The sequence below is a fragment of the Oryzias latipes genome, chromosome 19, assembly GCF_002234675.1.
Source record: "Oryzias latipes chromosome 19, ASM223467v1".
NCBI lineage: Eukaryota > Metazoa > Chordata > Actinopteri > Beloniformes > Adrianichthyidae > Oryzias > Oryzias latipes.
Genome location: NC_019877.2, coordinates 25,343,674 through 25,356,310, shown reverse-complemented (window position 1 = coordinate 25,356,310; position 12,637 = coordinate 25,343,674). Strand labels below are relative to the sequence as shown.

Genomic DNA, 12,637 nt, shown 5'->3' with positions numbered 1-12,637 from the left:
AGCAAAGAGCAGCATTTAGAATATGCAAATCTATTTTATAACATTGCTTTGTTTTGTAAGACGGATAAAAATCATTAAGGTTTTAATTTCAAACATCACACCGGAGCTCCTGGATCTGGAGGACATCTGGTGCACTGCCCCCCAGCAGGTAACCAGCCTGCTGGGAAAGATCTGGAGAGCAAAGCAGGTCCTGGTCCCGGGGGCTCAGGGCATCGCTGGAGTCATAGTCACTGTCTGTGGGCAGAAACACCTCAGAGGAAGCATCCTCATCAGAGCCATGCTGGGAGTCTGTCAGTCAGGGATTAGACAGAGGTCACAGGTTTGGTGGATGTCAGAGAGGTTTCCCGTTTAATGTCATCTCTCTGGAGTTTCACTTACCACTAATGGCTTTTCTCCGGTGGTGTTCTGGTGATGGAGAAGGGGAAGGTGTGGGCAAGAAGTTCATTGTGGAGGAGGGGGAGTCGGTGCTCTGGTGATGGGAGTCACTGTCTGGACTTTTGGCATCCATCAAGCACATGATGGGTAAACCGCCACAGGGCTGCTTGTAGCGAGCATACTGAAGAGCATCTGTGAGCCATCTGAGGTCACGTCGCATCTCATCCAGCTGCTGCAGACGCAAACAGGCCAAAGATATATCAGGGCAGAAACATTGACAAGACAGCAGGGGGCAATAGCACAAGGACCAACCATTGACTGTTTACACCTTAGTCACAACTGCCCGTACAGGTGGATAAGGGCTAGGGGCACTTGCATATCATGTGCACACCCTGTGGTGCAGCAAGGGCCCTCAATCGCCTGCAACCTCAAATGTTGTAGGTTTGACTTGGAATGACGTCTACTAACATCTATGTTTCTGAAAATGGGTTGATTTTGGAACACACCTGCCTGCTTTTGGATCACCTTCTATCAGCCCATACAAGGCCAACATCCCTGTTTCAGCAAAAAAATAATTTTAAATAAAAAAAATAAAATAAGTTGAGTAGAAGTTTAGAGGAGTAGCAAAAACAATTTATATTGTCCTAATCGTGGTTTGTAAGCAACTAAGTATGTAACAACACATGTATATATATATTCAATTCAATTCAATTTTTTTTGTATAGCCCAAATTCACAACAACAGTCGTCTCGATGGGCTTCGTTTTGGTTATTGAAAAAGTGAAACATAAACTCAAAAGGATCATGAATACATAGAGTTCAATAGGAAAGTACTAAAATGAACTAACAAAGTGACTAAGCTAAACTGGCATCCCTGCCCTTACACGCTCCTTCGGTCCGAGAAAGGAAAAATTTGAAGACTCTAACTCAGGGGTCGGCAACCCATGGCTCCGGAGCCACATGTGGCTCTTTCAACCATCTGTTGTGGCTCCCTGTGACTTTGGAAAATAATGAGTATTTTATAATAATTAAATTTTATTTTAGTTTGTTCATTTTTAATGGCATTTCAAAGGCGCTGATGGCTCTGTACGAAGTGCGAGCCACGTAAAAAGACAGCTTCGTAATGAGCTCATATTTATCGGGCGAGACCTGCAGAGCTGATAGCAGGAGGACACACGCGGGGCGGCTTCAATAAACACTCCGATCGTCTGCCGGGAACTTGACGTGCCGTGGGGCAGAGACCAACTCGCTGATGACAGACTGAGAGTTCGCGCCAGCGTTGCCAGATAGAGTCACAGTTTTCCAGCCGAAAAGTCATCTGAAAACCGCCAGACCCAGCCAAAAACCGCCCAAAACAGCTTTTGTTGATGTTTTTTTTTTCCGTACTGGACTGATAAGATAAAAGATTTTTCTAAATAAAAGATAGTTCTGACCAATAATAAAATGTGTACAATATTGAATATTTCTTCAGCGGGCCGCCTTCTTTCATTCATTTGCTTAACCCGCTCTATCCCCGCCATAACCTGCGTCCGGCTCTTTCATCCGTGTGCTGCGCTGGAGCGCCCCGACTATCGCGTCAATCTATGATGACTGTATTTTGCGCTCTCTGTCTAGGACACACTGAGGAGCGCGGGGGAAACAAATCTCAGCAGCAGAGGATGTGAACAGGTGAACAGGTAGAGAGGAAAAGCAGGTAAAGAGGCGGGGGAGGGGCTTTGGCTTTAAACTCTGTCAGAGATGCAAACACAGGCGTCAGATTGAGAGGCAGCTTTCCCTGCGGGAGTTGAAGCAGAGACTTTCTCTGGGATGATTTTATGAACTCAAACATGGAAACATGATTATCAAGTAGAACTCTTCAAAATAATAAACCTGATCTCTCCACATTCTCAGTGTCTACCATGCATTGATAAACACATCGCTCCATGCAGCGTTCAGACCAGAACTGGTAGCTCCACCCACACGCGGCTGCGGTATCATCCTTTAAAGAACATAATGTGCATTTGCAGCGACGTATGCTTCAGACGATGTCCGATTGGCCAATCTACATGTCAATCAAGGCCCGTACTTCTCAGTGAGGACTTTGGTGGATTTTAAAGAAGTACTTTTTTAAATCTTTTCTGGCCCGCGATCTACACTCATGTCATTGAAGATCGACCGGTCGTTCGGTCATTGGCTTGGGGAGGTGGTCCCTTTGCCTGTGCTGGGGGGGGGGGTTAGGGCTCTGGCACGGGATGGGACAACCCTCCCGGTGTTACGGGGAGAGGATGAGGGAGTACCCAGGCGCAGAGAGGAGAGGAGGCAGGAGGTTGCAGGGGAACAGGAACTTTAATAACAAAACTAAACCAACCAAAAACCACTTCAGTCAGACAACTCATGCAGTAGTAATAATATTTATTTTCACATCTTTAGTTTGCTTCCACATACTTGTTGCTTTCACATTCTTTGACATTCACTTTCCTTAGTTAGCATTCACTTTCCTCCAAGTAAGCATTTCATATTCCTCCAAGTAAGCATTTCACTTTCCTTTAACTTTGCATTTCACTTTCCTTTGGTTTGGCATAAAACTCAGTGCAATTCCAAGAGAGAGAAATTTCCATAAACTTTTGGGTAATAACTACCCCTAACGGAGCTCACAGGTGGAAACCGGGGAGGAGGGTGGGGCAAAGAACGCAGTGCTGCAGTAAAGAAGGATGAACAACTTACACACCTGGACTTAAATAGGATGCTGCACAAGTGAGATGATTAACTGCCCCGCCCTAGGGGAGTGGCCTAAGTAAAGCCTGCCTGAGTTGTCTTACCGAAATGCTCCCAAGGTCGCTCACTTCAGTCAGACAACTCATGCAGTAGTAATAATATTTATTTTCACATCTTTAGTTTGCTTCCACATACTTGTTGCTTTCACATTCTTTGACATTCACTTTCCTTAGTTAGCATTCACTTTCCTCTGAGTAAGCATTTCGCATTCCTCCAAGTAAGCATTTCGCATTCCTCCAAGTAAGCATTTCATATTCCTCCAAGTAAGCATTTCACTTTCCTTTAACTTTGCATTTCACTTTCCTTTGGTTTGGCATAAAACTCCATGCAATTCCAAGAGAGAGAAATTTCCAAAAACTTTTGGGTAATAACTACCCCCAACACCAATTTAATCAAGGTTGGAAAGAAATTAATTGTATATCAGTATGTAATCAGATGAAGTGTGTTTCAGAGGCATTCCATATTCAGACTTACAGGTATGACTGCTATGTGTGACCCGGCACCTTTGACCGTTGGGCCGCTCCCATTCGAGTACAGCGCCACGAAGGGAACATACTATTTATTGAGTCTGCTATGTGTGACCCGGTACCATAGACCATTGGGCTGCTCCCGTTCGAGCAGAATGCCAAGAAGGGAACATACTATTTATTGAGTCTGCTATGTGTGACCCGGCCCCATTGACCATTGGGCCGCTCCCGTTCCAGCAGAATGCCAAGAAGGGAACATACTATTTATTGAGTCTGCTATGTGTGACCCGGCCCCATTGACCATTGGGCCGCTCCCGTTCCAGCACGACGCCAAGAAGGGAACACACTATCTGGTGGATCTGTTATGTGTCCCGGCACCATAGACAGTCGGGCCACTCCATTCCGAGTAGCGGCAAGTAGACGGCACAACTTAACATACAAGTTTGAAGCTTCCACTGGAATAATATAATAAAGCATAAGTGATGTCCATAATTAAAAGCTTCCATTTGAGAACTATGAATGATCTAACGCTATAATTTTTTTTTAATGCTTCCATCCGGCTCATAAGATACGAGCCCAAGTAACCTAGAATTTCGGACTACACACATATCGTAACACAGCTTAAGAACATCCTAATTTTGAGGCTTCCACCTGGCAAATAATTTTCATAAAATTTAATCTGAAATTTTGTATGCCATTCCTATACTAACATATCAGTTGATTCAAGTAAGATAAGTCATTGAAATTCGGAAGAGGTTTACCACCCCACCACTTCAGGGCAGAGTAGGTGCGTGGAATGCAGTAGTCGTTGCATGTCCAGATCAGGTGAAGGGGCATCAATCTGCAGGGGAGCAGCAGGACGAGCAGAGACTTTGGAACTTGGAAACCATCCGACTTTGTCAAGGGTTTGACATCATCCTCCAGAAACTGGATTGCTGACCGGGGAGAGTGGGCCGCAGGCTCAGGAAGCGATGCATAGATAGACAAAGCAGTATTAGTCTTGGCAATGAATACATAAATAATTTAGACCTGATTAGTTTAGAAAGCTTATGATGAAAGGGAATGAATTCCTTTTAAGAACAACTCTGAGAAGGAGATATCAAGTAGTGAGTTTAAAGAGAAGGTTCTGTATTCATAGTACCATAGAAAACCATTAGCATAGATCCCAACAAGAAAGACAGTCAATACAGAATCTGCACGTAATATATCACCAAAATATATTTTATATATGCACCAATAGTAAGAGAGAAGTAACATTTAGCCATTCCTGGAGGGACGCACCTTAGGAAGGCCACAGAGGAGCAGGCGAATAAAAGGATAACCAAGGTCCAAGGAGCTTACGTAGATGAGGAAGGTCGCCATCCCACGTAGCATGGACAGCGGCTCGGCTAGATTTGAGGTTACAACTTGACGTCATCGGTTCACAATAGATGGACAACAAAAGCACGTATAACTTAAAGTTAATTGCCAAAGGGGTGCCTGGAAACCATAATGAAGAAAATTTTGAGATTTGAAGAGAGATCGTAGGGTCTGATAAAATGGCTGAACCTCATGCATTGAGAGGCGGATGACAATAAGTCTCAAAAGGAGATACTCTTAGTCGAGCGTCATATGCTTGAAGCAGGGCAGACTGAGGATTGGTTTGCGACCCAAAGTTTTACTCTTGATGCTGAAGCTAAAGAGCATCAGTGATAATTTCTACAGCCAGGAATTTAGCTCATAATACAAGTTATTTAAAACTAAACCATGTTAAATGATGGCACATTACTATTATCGCACTCTTGAAATAAGCGTTGTAATAATCTCCACGGATGAATTCTCTCAGAACCACATGAGCCGTTGATGGACCAGTAGAGCTGAATGTTTGGATTAACGACCAAACATTTTCTGGCGGCCGGACATTCATAAACAAGTCCTCATACATTTTCCTCTCCCCCAAAGGAGGGTGGAGCCACAAAACAAGTGGAGGGAGACTGATGACCTGAAACAACATCCCAATAATAAAACCACGCTAAGCGCAGAGAATTAGAGACCAGAAAAGCAAAACAGAAATCCAGAACAAGGGAACACGGGGGCCCGGGAAGGAACAACCCAGAACGAGAAACAAGATGAACAGACGGCAGTGGGGGAGGATGCACACAGCAAAACACAGGTGGCCCAACAGCGACCGATTCATATCGTACCTCCAAAGATGGGAAAGATTACGTGCCGCACAAACGCAAGAGACTACATGGAGGCAGAGAAGTATGCATCATAAACCAGAGATCCGTGTAAAAATAAATCCGACAGGCAGAGAACCAAATGCCTTCCTTAAATTTGATTTGATTAAGTTCGATTATCGTAGTCAAAACAATAAAGAATTACACAGATTTACACATTAGACATATCCAGAAAACTAAATAAATCGGAAACCGAGATCCAAAACGAGTTGCGACCACAGAGTTGCAAAAGCCAGGCGACGAGGAAAACAGAACAGAGAAACATTGAAAAAGAGAAAACTGCAAAACAAAGGGGGCCCAATAGAATTACACTAAATCCAGCACAGGGTTTCTGACAATCGAAGTTAAACATGACAGAGACGACAGCCGAAGGAACACCAACACATAACACGTCAAACCCCATTTAAGCCAGAAGACGCCGCCGGGAGGAATGGAGAGGGAGAACAGCAGGAGCATCAGCAGAATCAGCCTCCCCCAGCCATGTACAGCGTCCGGTGGAAAAGATTACAGGGATGGCAAAGCCAGCTGAGCGCAAAACAAAAAACCAGAAGGATCACAAGGGAAAAGCCGCTGATGCAAAAAACAAATAACAATACATGAATAAATAAAATGGAGGAACCGAGGAAGACAGACGACACAACCACGTCACACCTGAAAATGCCTGAGTGGCCACCTTAGGACCGAATCAAAACGGAAAAAATAGGGCTCAGGGAAGAGCCCATCACAAACCCCCCCACAAATCAACCCAAATCCCTAAAACCAGAGAAACAACAAAACATCAGTGAGTCAGAGAAAAACAGGGCCACGTACAACAGACACATACACAACGGGAAGGAATTTATTTCCCTGAAGGCCAGGGGAACGCTCCTCACATTTCCTACGCTTACACAGAAGAGAGGAGATCATACACTGACCAATCCAAATGCAGGTGAAACCAGCAAATGCACACAGCTTCAACAGAAAAGAAGTAAAACAAAGCCACCACGACAAAGTCAGCACTGAATGACGGCCCACAAAGCAGAAACCGGACCAGGTTCCGAAGAAACGCACCGTGCCTTTAACAAGAACTACAAGTCCCATGGTCCTTAGGGGGGTGACATCACCCATGACCGCCGAGCAAGAAGAGAATCCGGAAGAAAACACTGCACAGAAGCGTGAGAGATAGCAACAACGCCGCTCACCAACCATCCCGCGATCACGACACTCGATAAGACCGATACACCCCCCGATCGATCGCCACTGACAACCGAAATGCTCCAGGACGCTTCTCCTCAGACACGCGCTGGAATACGCGAGGACCGCGGCTCCGGAGATGCGCCGGGAGCCGGGACAGCTGTTAGCCGAAAAGAGGGGCAGACGCGGGGAGACGGACGGCCCCCGTGAGAGGGGGGACCCACACACGAAAGAACGTGGGGAGAACACCATGACGCGGAAGGATGGAGACAAAAGTAAAACTCAAAACTACAACAAACCAGGAAACACTACAAAATAAAACACGAAGTAACTCAAAACATGCCAGAACAAAAAGGAAACAAACCACAAGGGCAAAGAAACAGAAACCGTGACACCCGGGGCCCCCGGTCGCTCTGGGTGTCATCCGCTTCGGCTGCGGGGTCTGGGGTGGGGTGGGGGGCTTGTCGGCCCTGTCCTCTGGGCGGGAGGGGGGGCCCACTATTGGTACGGGGCGGGGGGGTTGACGGGTCGGGGTCTCCGCTGAGGCAATCGGCGGTTGCCCCGGCCGGTTGGCTGCCTCGGTCCCGTCGAGGCCTGACCAGAGCTCTTCTAGGGCCAGCGTTTGGGGGGTGACGCTTTCTGGCTCCTCTCTTTCTGTGTGGGGTGGGTGGTGCCGGGCCTGGGGTGTCGGCGCCTCTGGGGGTGGGGCCCCTGGGCTGGGTGGGCCTGGCCCCTTTGCGGGGGGGGGCTGGGGGACAGCTGTTTGACCACCGGGGGACAGTCTACCAGCTGTCCCCAACTCACCCCCTTCCTCATATAACCTCATATTAGGTTGAGGGGGTGGGGGGTTTAGCCTGCGATGCGCCTGGGGGGGGGGGGCTACTTGGCAGTGGCCCCCCTCCTATGGTTGCCGTATGGAGTGGGCCCCCCCTCTTTCGGTTTTATTTGCACCTTAGACATTCAGGGCCCCTTGGTGGGGAGGGTGAGGGGACATCACTGTGAGTAATCAGGAGATGCCCCTTAGTGCCCTTCCCGCCAATTTTAACTGCACCCTCCTTAGTACACACACCCCTCCCCCCTCAATATATACATTCCAACATAAACACACACACACACCCTCTCAAACACACATACACGCACACACATTTTGCAAGGAAGGTGGGACCTAGGACCATTTGTCCCCTACCCCTTCCCTGGTGGGGGGTGCGGGCCCCTTGGCAACGGCGGCCGTGTCCCCTGGGTGCCGGCTTCCTGGGCCCGGCGGTTCTCTCTCCACGCAGTGGGGAAGTTTACATTACACCTGAGCCGGGGGTGTTCGTGTCCCTGGGGGGTGGGTCCTGGTCCTTGCCCCTAAGCGCTGGGCCCCGCCAAATTTCCAACTGTGGCCGAGCCTGATCGGGCCATATTTACAACACCCCTTGTGGGCCCCCTTTTTTCCCCGGGGTTCCCCCCTCCTGGGCGGGGGTGGCGGGCCCCTGCCCTGCTCCTCCCTGGACCAACCGTGGGCCGGGTGGGTGGCTGCCTGGAGTGCGGAGCGGGTCTCCCTTGGGGGGTCCTGGCTCGTACCTGGGGTTGAGGCGGGGGGATGCCCGGAACTCCTGGGTGGTGATGGGGTGCTTGTCTGGGGCTGTGGGCGTCCTTCTCCGGTGGGGCCCTGCGTTGGGCTCTCCCGGCGCGGTGGGGGGGCTGCTCTCCTGGTTGGGCTGGGGCGGCGCTCTCTTTCCCTCCGTGCCTCCCTGCTTTCTGGCTCTGGGGGCCTCGCGGCAGTCCTGCTGGCCCTGGCCTGGGTGGCCGTCTTGGTCGCCCAGGGGGCGGTTGTTCCCTGCCTGTTCCTGTGTGGCGTTGGGGGGATTCCGGCTGCCGCTGCTGCTGCGGCGGGGGTCTTGGGGTGGGGATGGCTGGGCACTCTCCCTCCTTCTTTTCATGTTCCACCATCCATTTTAGAAGAACATAAACACTCACCTGAGCACAGGTGTTAGCTCACCTTTGCAGCAACAGTTTGCATGGTTTAATGACTGAAATATTTCACACTAGTTGGTTTAAAGGCATAAGTATGCGTGTGAACACTATCTGTTTTGTGTACATGTCGACATGTGGACATTTTTCAAGCTAACAGGTGTGTTGATAACATTTGAGTGTGTGTGTGGACAGGCCCCGCCCTTTTTGTACTACATTTGAACCTTACCGTAACGATAAACAACCAGTAAACTTGTTGCTTTATGCTGCTTCATGGTCTTATCCCCCCTCCCCTCCTATTATCACCCTCCTACCCCCCCCTCTCTCTAAAATCCCTCCCTTTTCTTCCCTTCTTTCCTTTTCCGTCCGGTCCAACACCCAAGATTTTCAAACATGGTTGAAATTAATAAAGTTTGGCCTCAATTACAAAAGGGGTTTATTCAGTCATACCTTTGGTTTGTCTGAAGATTAATAACCCCTCTTGTTAAAGTAAAATATGCCCAACACAAGAGGCCCTCAGCTCTCATCTGTCTGCCCAGCTGTTGGACAGGACAAGTAAAAAAAAAAAAAATAAAAATAAAGATCGACCGGTCGATCGCGATCGACATAATGTGCACCTTTGAATAATATATACATGCATAATATATATAATGATGTCAAAACGGGTTGTGGCTCCGGGTGCTTTCTTTTTCATTAGGGGCGGTCCCAAATGGCTCTTTGAGTAAAAAAGGTTGCCGACCCCTGCTCTAACTAAAGCTTTTTAGGAAAGCCCTGTCTGTTTAACGATGACAGACTATATTAGGGTTTATACCTGGATGTAATCTAGGATAAGCTGGTGATGATTCTTGGCAGTCGTCACCTCGCTGTCAGTAATGGCCTCTCGAAGCGCTTGCTGGGTAATGAGTGAGTCCAGGTCGAGGACGGAGGACAGGCGGCAGTACAGACTGATGAATCTCTCTTTGTAGGTGCAGAAATGAACTGATGGGAGAAAGAAAGAGCTGAAAGACCCTTTCTGCCGTAAAAACTCAGTGTACATGTGCCTCTCTGGGAGAACATCCACGAGACTCTTCGACAACATATTACCAGAAATTGGATTTTAAGAGAAAAAGACGTATCTTTCCAAAATTAAAGATCCAATCTGATTATCTTTTGATCTGTTTTCAAAGCATTTTCAGTGGTCTTCTAGTTGTGATGGTGTTGTTTTTACGGCATTTTTCATCTCCTCCTGATTCACAACAATACTCAGAAATGCAGTTTTGAGCTTAATTTTCTTTGGCTATGACCTCTATCAAGAGAAAGTGTCACAACAACATGTTAAACACACAATTTTCATCTGAGCGGGTCTTTAAACATCTCGATGTTCAAATAAATACAGGCCTTGTCTGAAAAGTGTCTGCTTGGCGGTTCTTACTGAGCTCAAACATCTGCAGGGGGAGTTGGAGGAACCCTGACAGGAAGGTGTATGGGTTGGACTGTCCCGGGGCGGAGCAAACATCGTCAGCTGGTGGGAGCAGTAGCAAGAAGGAGACACCGTGACCGAGCTCCACTACCTCCTGGCTGTAGAGACGGAAGTGATAGGCCTGCACGCACACATGCATGTGCACACATAGATGCACAAACGCACACAGAAAAACCCCCACAGGATTATTTGTTTTTCTACATGTCACATTCAGTAAAATCACAAAGCATAAACAATTCTTCAGTTTGGTGGGTTTTATTTTGTAGGCAAATATCAAATTGTTTAATTCGACATACTTTTAATGACATTTATAACCAGGTCTTTAAAGGGATTGAGTGTAATTACTCCTGGAACATTGAAACTGCTTTATCACCCTGATAAGCCAAGGGTTTATAAAATGGTTTGTTTACACTGGCACACTCAGAGTCCTTAACGCTTAACATTACCTGGTGCAGAGGTAGGTTAAGGTGCTTCATAAGGGACTTTAGAGCGGTCTGCAGTTCGTAGTACAATATAGGGGTGTGGCTTTCGGCCTGTGGCTTTTCCCCCTTGCTGTCACCCTCACTGCAGCCTTTCCTTCCTGCAGCTGCCAACATCTGGATCCATTCCCACTCCTCCCTGAAGGAACACAGACAGAACTGAAATAGGTGAATCGCCAGTTCATTGGTAAGGTATAATTCCCACATGGAATCAAAGTAATCCTTTGATTTTTGATGTGGATAAGGAATCAAATTAACAAACAGATTAGTGCCCCCTCTAAATCCTTATTCTACTTTAAAAAAGCAAGGGACATCAGAAGACAAACAGGAGGACACAGAAACTGGACAGATCTGATGGTGTGATCTGTTCTTTACAAGCATATAAAGTGCTTCAAAGTGTGCAGGGTGAACATGCAGAAAAAAGCATGTATCAATATGATCTCCTCTACTGGTACCAAAACTACTACTGTGACCTGAAATATGCAAGCATGACATGGTTTTTCCTCTTCCATGTAGGTCTAGAAAGACAAAAGGAAAGAAAAACTTCTGCAAGCTCCGACCTGGACACATTGCCGTTTTCTCGAATGCGGGTGTGGCACAGCATGTTTGGGGTACGCTGGGACACCAGGACTTTGATCTGGTCCACAGAGCTGCTGAGCTTCAAGTAGCCAAGATAGAGGCCGGTTGTCAGGCGGTGGCAGCTGCGCCGGTGGTATGCCAAAATATCCTGCAAAGCCAGAACATTACAAAATTCAGACCAAAGCCTGAAAAAAAATTCATCATCTGTATTAAAATGGCAGCTGGAGTCTGTCCAACTACTGTCAACCACAGTCTCATACTTCCATATGTGAGACACACACATACTTACACTCCTACAGAGGAATTCGGAGCCACAGAAAAAACCCATGAAACGTTTTAGTGTGTGAATGGTTGGTTGGGGACTGTAACTGCAATGGACTTTGGTGCTTCAAGGAAGGTAGAAAGGAACTATGCAAGTATACACCATTCACCACTAGACCAATCACTTTAAGCACAAACAGCCGGAATCGTCAGAACCAGGTTGAGAATATATTTCTCACCTGCATGGTGATGATGAGGATGTCGAGTGCGTATGGTTCCTCCGGTGTAGACAAAGACTTCTTTTGGCTTTGCAGTTTGGTTACCTGCATCCACTTCCCGCTGAGGAGTGAGTGCTGCGAATCTGTGTCACGGATTGTCACCAGCAGCACGTTTCCATGGCGATCCTTGATGGTCTCGAAGTGGACTCGACCCAGGTTATGAGTTCCCAGGAGATTCTAGAGAAAATGAAGACGTATAAGAGAACAGACTCAGAGTAAACATTAAAAATACCAATCTTTTTCATTTTTTTACTCAGTGTTTCCCAACCGTGGTCCTTGGGGAACACTGTGCTGCATGTTTTCCATGTTTCCCTGCTTGAGCACACCTGATTCAGCTCATCATTAGGCCGAAGTCTGATAACGCCATCCCTCAAAAACAGGCGTGTTTGAACAAGGTAGTACTGAAAAACTGCATGACAGAGTTCCAGAAGGAAACACTGTCTGAACTAGTTTTCAGTGAGTCTGCAGCCATTCTATTTGAAATTTCAAGTGTACTGACCTGCATCTGGCTGGCGGCACTGAGCATCTTATGTCGGGCCTGCAGTGTGGATGAAGAAGACATGGACACGGACATGCTCTGTCTGAGCCATCGCACGTCCTCCCACATGCAGGACAGCTGAAGACACACAACTCAAATG

General features: G+C 47.4%; 1 protein-coding gene across 3 annotated transcripts in view; it reads right to left on the bottom strand.

Annotated features, from left to right (window-relative positions):
* The window catches only part of ankfn1 (ankyrin repeat and fibronectin type III domain containing 1), a 72,347-nt gene that overhangs the window by 2,853 nt on the left and 56,857 nt on the right, over positions 1-12,637 (bottom strand). For 2 of the 3 annotated variants that reach the window (XM_023949535.1, XM_023949534.1), the window contains exons 12-19: positions 12,499-12,615; positions 11,961-12,176; positions 11,442-11,608; positions 10,849-11,020; positions 10,355-10,523; positions 9,755-9,921; positions 379-607; positions 102-288 (exon numbers count right to left, since the gene is read on the bottom strand). In XM_023949535.1, coding sequence (XP_023805303.1) covers positions 102-288; positions 379-607; positions 9,755-9,921; positions 10,355-10,523; positions 10,849-11,020; positions 11,442-11,608; positions 11,961-12,176; positions 12,499-12,615 — 1,424 coding nt within the window. The remainder of the gene's footprint in view (positions 1-101; positions 289-378; positions 608-9,754; positions 9,922-10,354; positions 10,524-10,848; positions 11,021-11,441; positions 11,609-11,960; positions 12,177-12,498; positions 12,616-12,637) is intronic. The other variant, XM_023949536.1, reaches the window with a different exon arrangement.